Below are 19605 nucleotides of genomic sequence, written 5' to 3'. Positions count from 1 at the left end.
CAAGTGCTTGCTTTAGCCTATAAAGCCCTAAACTGTCCTGGCCCAGTTTACCTGTCCGAACGTATCTCTATGAACCATCTCAGAGTCTAAGATCGTCTGGAGAGACCCTGCTCTCTGTCCTGCCCTCTTCGCAGACGTGATTGGCGGGGACGAGAGACAGGGCCTTCTCGGTGGTGGTCCCTCGACTATGGAACTCCCTCCCAAGGGAGATTAGATCAGCCCTCTTCCTCCTGATCTTCCGCAAAAAAAAAGTGAAGACATGGCTCTTTGACCAAGCCTTCGGAAATCTGGTGCAGTAATAGATATGATCTATTGGAACTGACCAATAGAATGGGGTGAGAAAAGCAGGGTAAAAGTATAATAAATAAATAAAAAAAATTAATAAAAACACACTGTGTGAAGTTTTTTGATGGGATAGAAAGTTATACCTAGTCTACTGCAGTTGAAAGGCTAAACTATTTCCTCACTGAATGGAGGGGCATCAAATAAACTTCTTTTTAGAGACACACATAGCTTCACATAGTGGTAGTTTCACCAACTGGTTATTTTCCAAAGTGATGTAGGCAGAGAACCTGTCTGTATCCTCAAGCAACTTGCAGTTTGAACTTTAACAGGAATGAGATAAAAAAATGGAAGGAAGTGACAGCGATAGCAACTATGTGTCAGAATTTGGAAGTTAGTTTTGGACTGCAGTTATATTAGTATCCCCAAGAGTATGGCCGAAGCCCCTGGTGACGGAGCAGGTTAAACCGCTGAGCTGCTGAACTTGCTGATCGAAATGTTCAAATTCGTGGAGCGGGGTGAGTTCCCATGGTCAGCCCCAGCATCTGCCAATCTACCAGTTTGAAAACATGCAAATTAGAGTAATCAATAGGTGCCGCTCCGGTGGGAAGGTAATGGATCTCCATGCAGTCATGCCAACCACATGACCTTGGAGGCGTTTACTCACAACGCCGGCTCTTCGGCTTAGGAATGGAGATGAGCACCAACCCCCAGAGACGGACATGACTAGACTTAATGTCAGGGGAAAACCTTTACCTTTACCCTAAGAGCATGGCCATTGGAGCCAATTGAGGATTTGGAGAGTTGTAATGCAAAAACTGTGAGACGGCATGATGGTAGTAGTTTGAGCATTGGACTGTGATGCCAGAGACCAGGGTTTGAAACCTTGCTTGCTCATGGAAATCCACTAAGTGACCATGGGAAAGTTACACTTGTTGTGGGCCAGTTTTCTCTAATTTATGCTTTGTTTCAGTTCCCATAGTTCCCATTGCTATAATGTTGCATTGGGCCCTACACTGGGAGAAAGGTGACATACAAATAAATAGATTAAAAAAATTAAAAATAAATAAATGGCCCATGACTTTCTATTATGTCTTGTAATTCTTAAGGAGCTTTTTCAGAATAGAGTAGTTATTATAGTACAAGGAAACCAGTACTTCTTAATTCCGATTATGCCAGATTCTGTCTGATAGCAATTACTGGCCAAACTTCCGTAACAGTGTTTTTTGATGATTTTTCCAAATGTTTGAGATTAAATTTGTGTCAGTGTTCGCTGGCACATTCAGTTGGATTCTTATATTTTCTGTTTTTTTAGAGTATACCTTTTCCTGCTTTGTGGATGTTGAGTTCTGTTTGTTGCACTGAATAAGAATCTGGTTAAACCCTGTGTTTAGAAATCACGTTGCATAAATACAACTACAAATGGAGCAATGAATAGAAGCTATGTGGGAGCTGGGTTTCTACACAAGGGAGAAGACCTATAACTTAGCCTAGTGGCATGATTCCATTAAAAGGATTCTTAGCTGTTAGAGTAACATTGGTTTTAGCATAAGCAACCCTATTAACCTGTTTTTCTTGCTTTGTTCTTATCAGAAGTTTGGTGTTGACTTTAAAGACTGGTATGTGAAGAACGTCAAAACATAGATTTTCAGCTCCATGTTGCCTGTCATAGATAAATCAATGCTTGAATGTATGTGGAGAAGCATTTAATTTTTTCCTCTTGTGCTCACATGGAAGGCCCCTGGGACAGATGGCCCCTCACTGTTGATGGTTCGATTTCAGTGATCACCCACAGCTTCAGAGGAGTGTGAAGAAAAGAAATTGCTTTCTTTGTCAAGGTGTTTTCATTTCAATTCTCACCCATTAGCCCTGTTTCGTTAAGTTTTGAATTACTCCATCAGGTGACTGATGAGTGTATTCCCCTCACTTAAGCTATTGAAATAGGTTTGATATAAAATGGAAGAGGAAAACCAAAAAATTAGATATATTGTTATTGATTAACAAAGTGTCTTTAATCTGTAGCACGGCTTGACGTATTTGAATGGTCACACAATATTGAATGGGAGTAGCAGTATAAAAAAGTTTTAAGGTAGACTTGTAAACTTGGACTTTTGAAAGTATACTTTTATATTTACAAGCAGAAATCAATGATCACAGTTTACATTTGATTGTGATTTTCTTTTTTTAAAAATTGGAAGGAGCTTTTAAAGACTTCTTTGTGCAACTAAGAATGGTCAGGTTCTCAAGTTAAATTCCTAGGGAATCGCAGGGCTGCAAAATATAATCTGATACAGTTGGCAATGTCACAATCAGAGTGGTTTGAATTATGTTATCCTGGATACTCCCTGGATTGGGAATTGATCTATCAGATCAGGTTTGGCTTCTTAGTGTCAACTATATTCCCCCGTGTCTCACTGTATTACTGTGTTAAAAGCAGAGGGTTTACATTTCCTTAGTGCGAAGAGAATACCTCTCTGGGAAAGATCTTTAAAAATATTATGTGGTTCAAAAACAAACAAATATAAATCTCTAAGTCTTTTTGTTGCTATTTCACATACACCTGGGTAATGGTACTGCTAAAACAATATTTTAGAGTTCTATGACTTGAGCTTTGTTACAATTTCTTGGCATTTTGTGGAAATGGAAAATGATATGATAAACATAATTAATGGAGTACCATTTGTAAATAGACTTGGAATTCTCTCGATATTTCATACTGTGGTCCTGCAACCACATTACATAGCACAATGTTATGCATATTTGAGGATTCATTGGAAACCCATATTGCTGTTTTTTGCTTCCCAGCCCAGATTCCTGTACATTGAACTACTGAAGAATGCTAGGGTGCATGTGTATTATGTAGTTGCCATTTTCATCTCCTTTGTCACTTGTCATCAGTGACCTTTGCTCCTAGAGTGACTCTGAGGTCTTGTCGTAAGAGAGTTGTATGTCTTCTCTGCAGAGATTTCCTTAGTAACCTATGTGGCTGTCTCGTCCTGTGGACTCTTTCTTCCCCTGTCTGTGTATTGCACTATAATACTGTATTTATGAGAATTTTAGCCTAAAAGGCTAGATTAAGATGTTTGGTGATCTTGTAGCAAATTGAACAACAGTACTTTCCTTCCCCCAAAAAATAAAGGCAAAAAGAACCATGATTACTTATAAAATTATTATTTTTCTGCATATTCCTTTAATCTTTGTTTATTCTTTGTAAATTGAAAGTGATGTAAATATTCATATGCCACTCAGGACTGGTAAATCTGGGCTTTCTAGATATTATTGGTCTGCATACAGTCCTTTACTGCTCCAGACAATGATTCACTCCTACCACAGCCTCCTTGGCATTCATTTTTAAGGGAGAGCTAGAGTTGGGTGTCATCAGGGTATTGATGTCACCCAGCCCCAAAGCTCAGCTTCGTGTCAATGTTTAAAAGCATAGATAGACAGTATTCAGCCTATGGAATCTCAGGGTAATAGCCAAAAGGCTGAACAACGAGACCTCCAACACTATCCTTTGGGAATGGATTGCCAAGAAAGACAAGAGCTACTGCAAGGTAATGCCTACAAGTCCCATACCAGACAGATGACCTAGAACAGTGGTTCTCAACCTGTGGGTCCCCAGGTATTTTGACCTACAACTCCCAGAAATCCCAGCCAAAACATCTGGGGACCCACAGGTTGAGAACCACTGACCTAGAAGGATACCATGGGTGATAGTGTTAAATACCACTGAAATGTCTGGGAGATTGAAGAGGGACTCAACCCTTATCTAGGTTCTGGTTTAGGTCATCTACCAGGGCAACCAAGGCTGTTTGTGTCCTGAACCCAAATTGGAATAGGTCCAGGTTATCCAAGAAAACCTGGATTTATGTTACTACCTCACATTCTATTCCAGGCCTGCTCAAGTTGTGAGTAGTGAAGGGTGAAAATTTGCTAGGCTAAACCATTTAGGCCCACAAATAGGTTTTTAACACCTCACTTTCCAAGTAAGGTATAACTCATGATTAATTAGGATTTTTGTTGTGTTCCTTCAAGTTTTGGTTTTATGGTGATCCTAAGACAACTCTATTGCAGAGTTTTCTTGTCAAGATTTGTTCAAAGGGGATTTGACTTTGACTTCTTTTGAGGCTGAGTGAGTGTTACTTGCCTAAAGTCACACAGTGGATTCAGAGCTAAGGTCTGAGGTTCAAACCACTACACCACGCTTACTGAATTCTGAATTCTGAATTCTTTCTCTTTTCCTACCTCCCTTTCTTTATCTCTCTCTTTCCCCTCCCTCCCTCCCTCCCTCCCTCCCTCCCTCCCTCCCTCCCTCCCTCCCTCCCTCCCTTCCTTCCTTCCTTCCTTGACTCCCTTCTCCAAGCCACTTTCCCACATTATGATGTTGAACTAACAAAAGCTCATTCTTTAAAACGGGATAGGTCCATTCTTCACTTACCTCTTCAGACCCTGCCTTCAATGTGGAAGCTAAGTTAGACTAAATCAGAGCAATTTTCTCTACAAAATATTAGCAAATTTGTTATAATGCCTTTCTGAGGCTATTGCTCCTCCATAACAATAGCATTTAACTATCCAGAACAGGTGGACTGGATGAGATTGAGAAGATGTAAAAGAGGTGGCAAATAATTTTCATTGCTACTCTCACTGCTTCAAAATAGGTACTAAAATGGGCCTTAATCTGTGCTTGATTTGATTTGGCTCGAGTCTTTCTCTACCATTTCTTTTGTTGTTTACTGAAGCACTACTCAGAAAACCAAGGAGTAATGGATCAGTTGACAGGTCATCATTCTATTCTACTAGTCAATTAGGGCATCAAATGTATCACAACTCTAGCAGCTGGAAAATCCTCTTTTTTGGATCCATTAGTATCTGAGAGTGGACCATTTTAATGAATCTGTTACTCCTGCAGAAGTTGGGAGTCTCAACAGACTTAAAGTCAGACAGCCAATGGGTTCTTTCAGTCCCACCCCACTCCTAGATCATTTTCATCCTGGCCAACAAAAACCAGATCAAGATGTAACCTGCTAAATCATTTATTGAGATAAGTCCACAGTTGCCCTGGAAACCATGGAATCCTGAGCTGGTCCTGATGAGGATCCCTCAGCTTGGATACTAAAACCCCCAACACAATACATTTGATGCTGATTTTTGTGCAGCGAACCTTCACGTGATTTAGGTTTTCATTGTGTGGCATAACTAATGGTATTACAGGAACACTATAATATCCCTGGTGAGCTGAAAATTACTTTCCATTCTGTATTTAAATTGTATAACAAGATTGGGCAAAGGGGATTGACCTTTCAAGATGGCTCCAAGTTGGATCTTCCTGTTAGAAAATAAAGGACAAGTTCAGCAGTTCTAGACAAATCCCAAAATCTTTATTGGGGCAATTTGTTATCCCATCTAGTGATACTTTTTTTGGTTCTTCCACTTTTAATGGACTATGTACATTGATACACACTATATAAATAAATGGTAAAATAAATTATCACTATTATGATCAATAACATTACCACTATATATAGTGATTATTAACAGAACTGATTATTGTCAGCTCATTTCAACCTCATAGGCTTCTCTGGTGTAATCTTCTTATCTTCTTCCTACACTTTTCTCCGTAGATCTAAGACAGAAACTAACAAAGAAGGCGGGGAAGATAGGAAGTGTTATCTCTATATCTACCAGACATAATACTGAAGTCTACAGATGCAGCATTTTATATTCCCTATCATCTGTCTGTCTTTCTGTCTGGCTCTGCATCAGAATTATATTTAAATTTCACAGGAAGTACATTTATTTTTAAACAAAAACCATACAAACAAGCAAACAAACTGGAGTCTCAAGAAACATACTAGCAGTTATTTGCAACATTACTTTAAGCTTTTTTCAAAAGTAAGTTCTTTTTTTACTGGTCCCTCAAATAAGGTAAGGGTTTCTGCTGTAATCTTGTTTAGGATCTTTACTTGCTAAGACTATAATCACAAGTAAACTTACTCTTAGAGGACTTATATTCGTGCACACTTGCATGCATGCTTATGAGCATGCACACCCCTTTGGTCAAAATATCTTTTTTTCCAAGTTGCCTGATTTTATAAAGTAACTTTTCTATGCACCTGCTACAGTAAAGAGCAGATTTGTGACACGAGCAAAGTTCTTTTCATGTGTGGAAATGCACCCAGTTGGTGATTTGCATAAAAGTGCACTTTCAAGTGTTTCCTGAAGTGACACTGTCATTTGCATATTGTCTTTAATCCGACACATTTTAAATGCCAGAAAAGGAAGCGAGTGTTCTTTAAGGTTTCTTTCCCCCCCCCCCCCAACCTTTTTTTATTAAGTTTCAGGGCTCTGTTTTGCCCTTGTTCTTCCTTTTGATTACCGGTGGTTGGCAAATACCTTTTCCCTCTTACTTGCCTGTACTGCCTCCCATTCAGCTCCTAAGACATCTTCCACTTTTATCCTCCTGAGTTAGAATTCTGAGACCCCCAACTAAACTTGGATGTGTTTGACAGCAATGTACCTGGCCTCTAATATATATATAAAATATGTAAAACTGATGAGAAGGATTTTTAAAAATCTGATTATGCTGGCGTTTTCATAGCCACAAGCGACCGATTCTGATTAGTATGTATGTTTAGTAGCCTGAGTTGTTGGCTTATTAGGTATGATTCCAGTTGTGCAGCAGGTAAATTAAGTATTGTTGTATTATTCTGAGTACTGGTCCAGGGCTTTTATTTTTCTTTAAATAATATGCACTGTATAATTGTATTTTGCAGTCATCATAGAGGTATCAGTTAGGCACTGGAATCTCAACAGGTTAAGAATTTGATCACATTGATTGTGTAAGTCAGAGCCCTGACCTTTTTGCTGTTTTTGCCCAACTGATTTCAAGTGAGGATGATGAAGTTATTGAAAAACAACAAAACTGACTAATCCCCACCCCTTTGTACAAGGGAACATTTATTTTATTTTCTCTTTAACCAATTTCTCTTAGTTCCTTCAAATTCTCTCTTCACTCTCACCCTTTCCACGAAGCCATTAGATTGAATGCCTACTTCAATGAAGCCATTCAGTTAACCTCATGCTGTTTCAGCCAAGCTTGTAAACAAGCATAAGCACATATATGTGAAAGAACTTGATCCTGTTTATTCCTGACTCCTTCCCTTTCTCTTCAGCTGTTTCTTTGGATGAATTTTAGATTGTAACCCTTTCAGGCAGGGAGCTAGGCCAGGCAGACTGAGAGGTGATAAATGAATACATTAATAAGAAATAAAATAAAACCAAGTGGAGAATTGAAAGGTGTGGAGGATAGCTGACCTATGGGACAATTCTATCAAATACGGTTGATTGGTTGAAAGTTTTTGAGTGGTTGTTTTAGAAAACTGGAACTAAGAGGTTAAAGTGACAGCATTGCATGAACATAGCAAATATGACCTAAGCATTCCTTTCTGATGGAGTCAGAAAGGTCAGAGTTCTGTTGCTTAGTCATGCAAACTGTGCTGGTGCAGAACATAAATCTCAATGTATAATTCATCTTGGTTTTAATAAGGAAAATACAGTAGAGTTTCGCTTATCCAACCTTCGCTTATCCAACATTCTGTATTATCCAACACAGTCTGCCTTTTAGTAGTCAATGTTTTTGTAGTCAATGTTTTCAATACATTGCGATGTTTTGGTGCTAGATTCTTAAATACAGCAATTACTACATAACGTTACTGTGTATTGAACTGCTTTTTCTGTAGATTTGTTGTAAAACATGTTTTAATTTGTAAAATCATAATGTAATTTGACGTTTAATAGGCTTTTCCTTAATCCCTCCTTATTATCTAACATTTTCACTTATCCAACATTCTGCCGGCCCATTTATGTTGGATAAACAAGACTCTACTGTACTAACATTTATTATACTGCCACATATGCACAGTGTACATAAGGGATGGATTTCTAGTGGGCCCCTTACACTGGGTAGTTTGGGAGTTTGCAGTTGCTGCCAGAAGGATGAAATTAATTTATCTTGCAGTGATATAAGCAACCTTGTACAAAATTGGATGTAATCCTATATTCATGATTACTATATTCTGAACTATACTTTAGGGCAGACAGACAGTTTCCATGGTCAGTCATGGATCAAAATGGAGATTGCAGTCAAGCAGTAAAAAAAATCCTAAACTTGGAAGGACAACTATGAAGGAACTAGACAAGATCCTGAACTGTAAATATGTATCATAGAATAATAAAAGGATTGTCCATTCCATCCTATTTCCAATATTTATGTATAGTTGTGAGCGCTATATAGTGAAGAAATCTGATAGGAAGAAAATAAACTAATTTGAAGTGTGGTTCTAAAAATAATTTTACAGCCCATGTTACTATGTGGCAAGAAAAGATTTACCTACACATATGTGTCACCCAATTTCTTAACTATTATTAAATAATTAGACATTAATATACTTAGTAAAAGTTACTGTCTTGTGCTTTTGCAGATTTTTTATTATTATCAATAATTGGTTAGTCAAAATCTGTGATACCTGCATGATCTTCTGCGATAGTATATGGTCACTTGCTTAGTACAAACAGGGTTCAGTACCAGTCCTGTTAAGGCGTACTCATGTTCAGGAGAATTAAATATATGTGGTTAGGACTGAGGAGCCATGTAATTGGAAAATTCCTGTGATTTTCTGCCATTGTGTTGATCAGAAAGATTACTTGGCCATCTTTTCTAATATTTAAAGTGACAGTTTCTTCCATTATAAGGTTACCCTTTTCAATATGCAGGCAAGGAGAACATATCACTATACAAATCTTAGGTGCCAATTAGTTTCAGTCCCCAGTTTACGACAAATACCTTTTATGATGTTTTCTGTTATTATGGGCTGTTGGTTTTCCCAACACCATGATCCTTTAAGCAGCCACTTTGAAGAAAATGTCATTGGCCATTATTTGCTTATATGTTTTAGAAGAGGGTTTAGATGATCAGGTTGTAAGTATCCCCACTGCATTTCCTTTCTAATAACATAGGGTTTTAGAATGAAATGTGGAATGTTACTAACCCTTCCGTCTCCCAACCTTCCTGCTTGTCAGCAGCCTACAACATATAGGTTAAATTTTGGATACCTAAAAACACTCCTGGATTTGTGGATAAGGAATTCTGGGAACATTTCTGCTCTGGTTATTTTTCCAGTATGGCAACCAGAGTAATTTACTTCAGAATGACATGTCTATTGGCATACCATTCAAAACATTATTATCAGCTGTTATGTTCCACCCAGAGCTTTGGAAATGTGGTATGAGTTTCTCATCCATTGCGCGGCCTAGATTTTGCACTGCAGGAACTTGCTAATTATAAAGATGTATGAGGATTACCCTCCTCAACACATTCTGCAGTTAAGCCACGGGTGGGTTGCAGATAATCTGTGGCCCACATGCAGCACTTGCCTGCTTTTCTAGCTGGCCTCTGCTGAATTTTGGTGACATACATTTTGAAATGGGTGCAGGGACCATACACCTTGGATCAAGCTTAATTTCAGTCCTTAAAATCCCGCTTATTTGCCAGTTTACAATTCCATTGGTGTCCAGAAGTTTAGATATTTATGGATAAATATTATTTGGAATATAACTCAAATGATTTGTCAGCATTGCTCTTTACATATTACTTGATTTGGATTTGTGGACATTATTCAAACTGAGCATAAGATTAATAGAAGTTTTCTTAACATAAATCTTATTCCTAGATTTATGCTCAGAAAATTAATACTAAACAGAGGTTTTACCGGCCTATTTTTTTATTCTGAAGTATGGAGCTATCTTTCCCAATCCCCAAATGATAGCATTAAGTTTTCAGATTTGAACTTGGATATGAAGGTCTACTTTCTGACTCTTATTGCCAAATGCAGCCCAAGTCAGTTACCCCTCCTTGGCTGCCCTTTGAATCAGCTTATCTGGAACCTGTTTTTGATTGGACTGTCCTTAGCTTTGATCATTTAAAAAAGAAAGGAATGCTGCCATTGTGATTTAGACGTGTATGGTTATGATGAATTAACTATTGGACAGGCCTAATTTTAAGATTGCGAGATAGTCATTTTTTCAAGAAGAAATGGGTTGATATTAGGAGTTATATTTTGGATTAAGAATTCTTGCCATTTTCAGTTTTGCAATATACTTTTATTCTGGTTGTGTGTAAACATTTTAGTGTCTATAAATATCAGCTCTCTTGTACTTTATAAATGTACTAAAAGGAAATTTGATGAATAGTAGAATAAAGCATTTGATTAACTTGTGCAAATCAACCAATGGAAAACCACCTAACTTTAGTATCTAAATTTTCTTTAAGCCAGAAATTACAATTGCTCAACAAAAATTAAGCACTGTTGAACACTGTTATGTTTTTTAATTATGAAAACTCAGTACTTTAACCAAACGTTTATGATATAATACGGATAATATTTCTTTCTGACAAGTGATGTGGGCACATCTAGGAGTTTCCCTTTTCTGGTTGAATGTATTACAGTGTATACATTTAGAAAGTCTTAAGGATTTATAAATGCATTGTTGTTGTTGTTGCACACCATCAAGTTATTGCCAACTTATGTCTAGCCCATATTATAAAATGTTACAGGGAAGATTTATTCAAATGGGGGTTCATTTTTGTCTTCCTCTGTATTTCCATGACTGACCATGGATTTGAACTCTGGCCTCCACAATTGTAGTCCAGTGTTCAACCCAGTATTCCATTCTGGCTGTCCTGTGAAGTCACAAGTGCTTTCAAATTGTATCCCTGCAACATTGAATTTATCTGATCAGGATGTTATGGTTTGTGTTTTGGACTATGCTCTGGAGACCAGTGCTCCTGACCCTAGTCAGTCATGGAAACCCACTGGGTGACCTTGTGCGAGTCATATCCTCTTGAACGGAGAGGAAAACCATAGCTAACTTCCTCTGAATCAATCTTGCCTGATTCAAGATTCATGATTCAAGATGGTTTCAAGCTGAATGGAAGCTCTCAGCTTCCATAGAGTTCTTACTCAGAGCAGCTATGGAAGAGTAGCATCCTCATGGTAGTACATCTACTGGCCACTTGTGACAATCACGATAAATGTCGTATATACTTTTCAGTTACTTCTGTTAAAAAAAGACAAAGTTTCAGATTGGCACCTGAAAAAGCTTACAAAGCTCTTTTGCGTAGAAATCGGGATTGTACCATCTCTCCAATATTGTTCTCAACATGATTCTTCAGCACAGAGGCCAGTGGGCTGCATGGTAGTCCAGCTTAATTAGAACAGTGAGTAAAGTTCAACAAAGAAATATAATTCTAAAGAGAAAAATAAGGGAACCTGTAATTTCTTCATGATGTATGTTGGACCCAATATTTTAATGGTGGTCTGGGAGCTGGAAATATGTCTTGTTTGTAAATTGGACTCCAGATTAAAGTAGGCAAGGTCTAATGATAGTGGCATTCCAATTATGGAACACATATTCGTTACAAATTGCATTATCAAATGTGCTTTATTTCTTTCTTAAAAATGTGCATAAACAAACAAATATGCACATATGAGTATTAAATAAATAAATATGAACTCCTGTTGGCTTTGTTCTATGTACAAATGATGGCAACAAAAATAATTGAATGTATCTCTTACAACTTGAAAATTGTTTGTTCTTCTTAAGAATGAAATAGTACAAAGTTACCAAATAATAATCAAAATGTGAAAAGTCCAGATAGGAATAGCCAATGGTTGTGAAGTTTTCACCCAAGTATAGATCTTTATTGGCAATGTCTGATGAAAAATACATTTGTATGTTCATGATTCCTATGAAAAATAATTGTTGTATACTGTTAAAATACACGACATTATATAAAAACACATAAAAACTAATATGCCATTGATACAAAAATACAATATGTTGCCAAACCTTTGTTTATTGATTCTTTTGAAATGACAAAGAACACTTCTCAGTTTAATGAGGATGATGTGTTTTGGATGTTCTAAAATAATGAGGCCCAGTTGAATACCCTAGAAAATCAGTTTTTTAGGATTGAGATGATTTTGCTAATTTGTGTATTAAATTCTTTTAAAAATCAATGCTAGTATGTCTAAAATAATTTCATAAATATAGCAGGAACTGCTATGCAGCTGATGAATATGTTCTAGTATTAAATATTTTTAATCCGTAAGTGAAAATCCCAAATGTAGGGTAAGAAATGATGTAGGCTTACATCAGTTACAATGTTTGAGAAATGTATTTTGTATTTATTCAGATTCCTGTTTGTAAACTGAATATTGGGATTTCTTATTTAAAAGAAATGGAAATAGTTAAAACGCAGTGAAATTGGAATTCATAACATAATAACCTTTCACTGTCATTTTAACAAATACACAGGAAGTTTCATAAATATGACATTAAATATTTTTGAATAATCTAATTTCTTAGTTTTGAGACACTTTTTGTACCTGTCTGTGAGCCTGAAGCTACATTGACCCTCTTTAATATTAATGTTCTCTACTAGAAGTGTGTTTCTTTGCTTCTGATTAATGCTGTCTGTCAATTATTTACAGATCCTGTGGTTTTGTGGAAGTTCCCGGAGGACTTTGGAGACCAGGTTAGAAACATAGGACTGATCTTTTTTTTAATGTCAGATTAATAAAAATAACAACAGCAACAATAATAATATCAGCATCATTTATCTTTGTGAAGCTTTTTATAGTTTGCCTGTTCTGTTGTACAAAGGCAGATGGCCATCAATAGCAATCAGAGAGTTTTCGCCTGCTGGTTTGATCATTAGAATACATTTGTGGCAGGAAGCATTGCACAGTGCGTGTTAGTTGCTTTCATGAATTTATCAGATTTTGATTTTTAATCTGGGCTGGTATCAAGACCAAGCACCAGTGGTGGTGTTTTTCTTATATTCTTCTTCTGTCATGAATAAAATTCCAGTGGGATATATTAGAGGAACTCTGAATGAAGCACAGTATGGAATCTGCTACAATGTGCATATCTTCAGTGATAATCTGAGATGCTATTTTGGGGCATTTATCATAAGATTTGGTTTCATCATTGGTATAACATAGTAACAGTGTTTATTATGGGTAGATGATTGAATACAACTTACTTGCATGCCCATTGCCCACCCATCCGCTTGTCCATCTGCTTTTTTGAAACAGTATTCCTAGAAGGTGGTGGCTGAGCATACAAGTGAGTGCATGCATGAATGGGTGGCTGGGTGGTTGAGTATCAGCCATCCATTCACACACACAGTCACTCACACTCCCATCCATCAGCTCAGCCACTTCCTTCCAGGAGCACTGCTTTGAGTGAGTGACTGAGTGTGTGAGTTAATGAGTGTGCATTCCTGGAAGGGAGTGGCTGAGTGGATGGATGGGCAAAAGGGTGAGCGAGTGAATGTGTGAATGAACAAGTGGGTGGGTGGACTGATGGATGAATGAATTGACATGTGAGTGAGTGCATGGGTGGGTGGGCAAACGGATGGGTGAATGGGTGAGTGAGTGAATGAAGGATTGCATGGATGGGTGTTCAAGGAGATGGGTGAGCAAGTGGAAGGGAATGCTATACTGTTTACAGCCAGGAGGCTGCAACTATTAGGCGAGGAATCATAAAATACTGAAACCAGAACTCCAAAAAGGATCTGCAGCTATTATTGTAGTAGAAATAATGACAACTTGTAATGATAATAAAATGTCACCTCTTTCTGTCTCTGTGATAATTGGGTTTTGAAAAATGTGACTTGTGGAAACAAGGATTGATGATAAAGCTTCAGTGGAGACCCCCTTTCCTTGTGATATCTCTTTCAGGAGTGAATTTCCCTTCCTAGGGTTAATTTCTCTCACTTCCTGTTGTCTCACCCCCCATTCTTAACTATGAATTGTTTGTAAGTCGGGAGCTTGTAATTCAGGGACTGTCTGTATACCGGAAATATATGTGTTTTTCTGCACAATCAGACAATCCAGTAATTTAAACCTTAGTGTATAATACCAGCTAAAGTGTTATACCAGCTAAAGAAGCAGCATTTCCTGGTTAAGGTGGAGATTTGTTCCACAAGTAACTAGTGTTCAGAGGGCTTGAGTGTCGGTCTAATGGTAAACAACTCTTGGGAGCGCGTATGGTGAGAAGTCCTTTAGAGCTTTAGATCTTATGAATCTTTATTGTTATTTCATGCCTTCAAGTCATCTCTGACTAATGGCATTCCTAGGGCCTAAATATCTTAAAGGTGCCAGACCTTGTCTTGTCTTGGAAGCCAAGGAGGTTCAGTTAGTACTTGGATGGGAGATTTCTAATGAATGCCAAGTGCTGTAGGCTACATTTCAGAGGAAGGAACTGATTAAGCTACTTCTGAGTTTTCTTTGCTTTAGAAAATCCTACGAAGTTCATTGGGTCACCATAAGTCAACAGGCAACTTGAAGGTACATACACCCCATGATACACAACTTGTGCCTTGTGTGTGTACACAAGGCACAAGTTGTGTATTACGGGTTTTTTGAGGGGGCAGAATCCTGAGAATGCCTTGGACGGCAAGAAGATCCAACCTGTCCATCCTCCAGGAAATAATGCCCGGCTGCTCACTGGAGGGAAGGATATTGGAGGCAAAGTTGAAGTATTTTGGCCACATCATGAGAAGACAAGAAAGCTTGGAAAAGATCATGATGCTGGGAAAATGGAAGGAAAAAGGAAGAGAGGCCGACCAAGGACAAGATGGATGGATGGTATCCTTGAAGTGACTGGCTTGAAGTTGAATTGGGGGAGGCGATGGCCGACAGGGAGCTCTGGCGTAGACTGGTCCATGAGGTCACGAAGAGTTGAAAACGAATGAAGAAGAAGAAGAGGGGGCAGAATTTGCCCTTGCCTTCCTCTGAAAAGGAGAGAGTCACCCTTGGGCAGCTGAGTCAGAAGCTGACTTCATCTGTTGCTGTTTTTCTTGAATACAACTTTGGAGAATCTAAGTGGTTTGAAATGCTTGTTTACATGATATGAGGGCGATCTGGTTGCAACATCTGTCACCCCATTGATTGCCAGGGTTGATTTGACTGATCTGGCTGGCTAGGCGGGTGTCCCCTTCCTCCCTCTCTGCTCCTTGGGAGTCCCTCCCCAAGCTGTGTGCTCGGTGGAAGAGGACAACGTCCCAGGTATAGAAGGAGTGCACCGAGGTCTCCAGTCTTCGGTCCTGGGTATACGATAGCTGCGCTCCCCTGTTACAACCTCCAAACAAGCTTGCTTCCAGAAAAGTCATGGAGCTGTCTGACACATTTTTGGAACAAGAAATTTCCAAATTTTTGGCAAGAATTTTCCAGGTGTCTGTCTCCCCAAACGAGAATGGAATCCTGGAATGTAGTAAGAAACCTTTCTGTGGACATATGCAGGGTGACTATGTTCTTTATCTCCCCAACAATTTAGAATTCAGAAGCAGGAGTTAGTCTTGAAAACCTTTCTGGTCAACTCACCCTAAAATCTCGACACTACACAAAAATCCATTGTAATGTATTTTGTTCATTCTCTCTCTCTCCCCTCTCTCCCTTCCTCCCCAGTATCCTAGTTAACAAAACAAGTATGTCTTCTCTCAATTTTCCAGTATAGGCGATGTTTAAAAAGAAAATACTTCAGTGGCCATGTTGAAGCTAAATATTGAATTTTCCTGATTAGATTTTTGCTGTTTCTCTGGTTGGCAATCGACTCTCAATAACAGAAAACAGATTGTCAGTAGGAATAACTTCCAGATAGGAGTCCTGCAGTGCGAGGGAATGCCCTTGGCCATTTTTTGGTCATTTACTAAGGCAAAGTTTAGGTCTAGGAGAGTCAAAACTGGAAGTAACTCCAAATGCAACAGTACAACAAGGCTCTGGGCAGGCCACCTGTAGTCTGTAGACTGCACCTTGCCAAACCCCTTCCCTAAATAAGGTATTTTGAAACTGTGGTTTGATTAGGCAGTGTCTTCATGACCACTAATTTTATCTTCCATTAGTATAGAAACTGCAAGGCTTCAAGCAGAGGTCTGTTGAACATAGAAAGAAAATGGATCCCTAAAATTGGGATTGTTGGAATGTGGTATTTTGCCTGGGATAGGATTCTAAAAAGCATATCTTTACTGGCAGAAATGGAATAGTTGGAGTGTGTATGCCTTCAAGTTACCAGTCAATTTATGGTGACCACAATCATAAGCAAGCAGGCATTGGCTATATTCAGTTATCACAAAAAGGTATCATTTTTCATGATGGGAATAATTTTATTTTTGGCTCATGCTCATTTCACACAGTGCCTCCCACCCCAAGTGTTAGGAAGCCTATTTGAAAAGCTGAAGTTTGTTTAACCCTGAGAATATATTGTCTATTGCCTTAACTACATTTTTCAGAAGTAGTCAACATTGTAACTATTATTAAAACAGTAAAAAATGGAAGGAGGACAGTGTACATTCTATGAAATGCTTGATGCATCCAGAACTGTTTACCATGTAGGATTTTTTTAAATTTCTGAATATCTAGATTTGCATATAGGTAAATAATGTGCTGTCTTTGGGATGGGATCCAAATCTAAACACTGAATTTATTTATCTTTCATATAATCCTTATATATATAGTCTGAAGATAACGTCTTACAATATTTTTATACCTTTGATTCCAGAATTCCAGATAAAAGACACTCAACTGATATTTCTGTTTACAGTAGCCTCTTGATTCAGTTGTTGCTACATCTGTAGAGTTATGTTCTTTGCCTGCCATGATGAATAGAAAATTTGATAAAAATCTACTTTCAGTGTCCAGTCTTTGAATACTGATAGTATGTGTCTAATAAAAATCTGATCTTGTTAAAACAAAGAAAACTCTCAGTGTAACCAGAAATATTTAATTTAAATTCTTATATGAGCTACAGTTTAATTGGGTAACATATTCCAAATTGTACTTGATATTAGGAAAAGTATACCATATCTCTGTAAATCTTTTGCAGTAAACACGTGGAAATTGAAGACAGAATACTAAACTTGAATTGTTTCACATTTTATCATTAAATTATAAGTAGTAGATGAGTACACTGTTAGTCCAATCCATTTTATGAACAACATGAGATATTGTTCTTATTTTGAGCAAATATTTTACACTTTCTAGGGCTTGGGTCTAATTTTAACAAATAAACTTATTGAGGATTGGAGGGGGATCCATTGATATTTGGAGTCTAAAGAGTTGGAAGTATTTTCAATTTGTGCAATTCACCCCTGAGCACCTATTAATATCACTTGTACACTTCCTGTGCACTTGCAAATAGATGCTTGTCCATTAAAAATGTTGACTTTTCTTGCAGATAGAGGGACAGGTGGCAAGTCCAAGCACATGTATTGTTAGGTTCATCATGGTTTTGTTTTATAGCCTTTTCCACCAATGTAAAATGTTGCACTTGATCAGCATATGGTATAGGCAAACCTCATCTTGACCACCTCCTTTGTTATCTTGTTATTGTTATAGGTCTTAATGACAGTTGTAAGCCATAGTTCTGGATGTAGGGGTTAGTCTACCCTGGGGAGAAGAGGGAGAAACAGCAGTGTGGATTATGGAAATATGAATTGATCTAAGAAGCAGCTCTCTTGTAATAGAATAGGGCTCAAAGAAAGACAGAGAAGAAGCTGGTGAAAAGACGATGGAATATGATGTGAAAATGATCATTTGAATGCTTTCTTTTCATTCCCAGCTGCTGTGTTCTGGTGAAAAGGCATGCATTTGTATATCTTAAGGCTGGGTGAAAAAGGGCCAGATGAATAGAATTACTTGTTAGATATGTTTTCATTTTGAGCCAGATAAATTATGTGCATTTTAATAGACTGTATGCATATGTTACCCATTTTATTGTACAGCTGTAATATTACAGAGTACTTTCTATTAAAAAATCTCATTTTTATCAAGTGCAACATTTAATTTAATACAGGACAATATAGAACATATTAACTAACAAAAACTGAATGCTAGATTTGGCCTATAGCTACTGCCTTAAGCACTTCTGAAATAAAAAGGCAAATGGAGATGTGTTCAACATTCATTGCATTGGACAAAATAATTATTGTTCAGTATAAGAGTAGTGTCTTTAGCAAAGGATCCTCAATTTCTTTCTGAATAGTATGCCTAATAATGTGTTTTTCAATAGGCATATGGCACCTGTTTCATTGGTTTCCTCTTTCCTGTCCAAAAGAAACAGTCATTATTATGTAGTAGGGAAAGTCGGCTTGTCTTAAATATGATTTTTGGGTAAAAAGGAACTTTAGTTTATTGTGGGTTCTTCCTTAAAGCTGTTTGAAGGTTCAAGTGAATTCTATCTTCTTTTCTCCTCTTACTTACCCCTTGGAATTTATGGGTCCCACAGAGCTAAGTGTGTGTGTGTGTATGTATATATACATGTATATATGTGTGTGTATGTGTGTACACACAGACATTTGTTCATACTTTGCACATTTAGAAATTCCTTGCATATATAGAAACTACTCCTGAATTTTTGTGGTCTTGTTTCTGACTTGAAAGATATTTGAGCATGCAAGTTAGCTTTGTCCTTTTCAAGTGTTCATTGAGTGTGTGTGTGTGTAAAATGGGGATTATCTCCATTGTCTCTACTCTTCTACAAATTCTGGGGAGCACGGACAGTGGGTATGATTCTTTTTCCCCCCCCTTTGGCATCAATTCAATGAACATCTGGAAATGGCTCTTACCTCCTGATGATCTAGCTTTTTTCAAATAACTTATTTGGGGAGTTTCTCCCAGGATCCCCTTGTACAACTAATAGCAATGGAAGTTTAGTATAATCTATGTTTCTGGAAGAAATATCTGCATTATAGTATATTCTACCATGTTTTCCCGATAATAAGACAGTGTCTTATATTAATTTTTACTCCCAAAGATGCACTAAGTCTTATTTTCAGGGGATGTCTTATTTTTCCATGAAGAAGAATTCACATTTATTGTTGAACAAAAAAATGAACATTTATTATATACTGTACAGTAGTTGTCATCACAAACCAGTATAACCAGACAAACTGTGACTCCTATCAAGAACGTCTTGTTACTACCAATATTTCCATGTACAATACTCTATGGTACGTACATTTACTGATCCTGCATGCTCTGGTGTTCTGTTCGATGGGCATGCTTCCAAACAAAAACTTTGCTAGGTCTTACTTTTGGGGGAGGCCTTATATTCTGCAATTCAGCAAAACCTCTACTAGGTCTTATTTTCTGGGGATGTCTTATTTTAGGGGAAACAGGGTAGTAACTATGTTGAATTCAAATAATCTGGGGTCCTCCTGCTTCTCTCCCCCCCCCCCCCCCAGACTTGAGCATGCAAAAA

The 19605-nt window shown here is 37.7% G+C and overlaps 1 protein-coding gene across 3 annotated transcripts in view; it reads left to right on the top strand.

The window, feature by feature from the left end:
* The window catches only part of dennd1b (DENN domain containing 1B), a 222795-nt gene that overhangs the window by 48872 nt on the left and 154318 nt on the right, over nucleotides 1-19605 (top strand). For all 3 annotated transcript variants that reach the window (XM_062980777.1, XM_008119992.3, XM_008119993.3), the window contains exon 3: nucleotides 12834-12877. In XM_062980777.1, the coding sequence (XP_062836847.1) occupies nucleotides 12834-12877 (44 nt within the window). The remainder of the gene's footprint in view (nucleotides 1-12833; nucleotides 12878-19605) is intronic.

The sequence above is a fragment of the Anolis carolinensis genome, chromosome 4 (assembly GCF_035594765.1).
Source record: "Anolis carolinensis isolate JA03-04 chromosome 4, rAnoCar3.1.pri, whole genome shotgun sequence".
NCBI lineage: Eukaryota > Metazoa > Chordata > Lepidosauria > Squamata > Dactyloidae > Anolis > Anolis carolinensis.
This window is presented reverse-complemented; position numbering and strand designations above follow the sequence as displayed.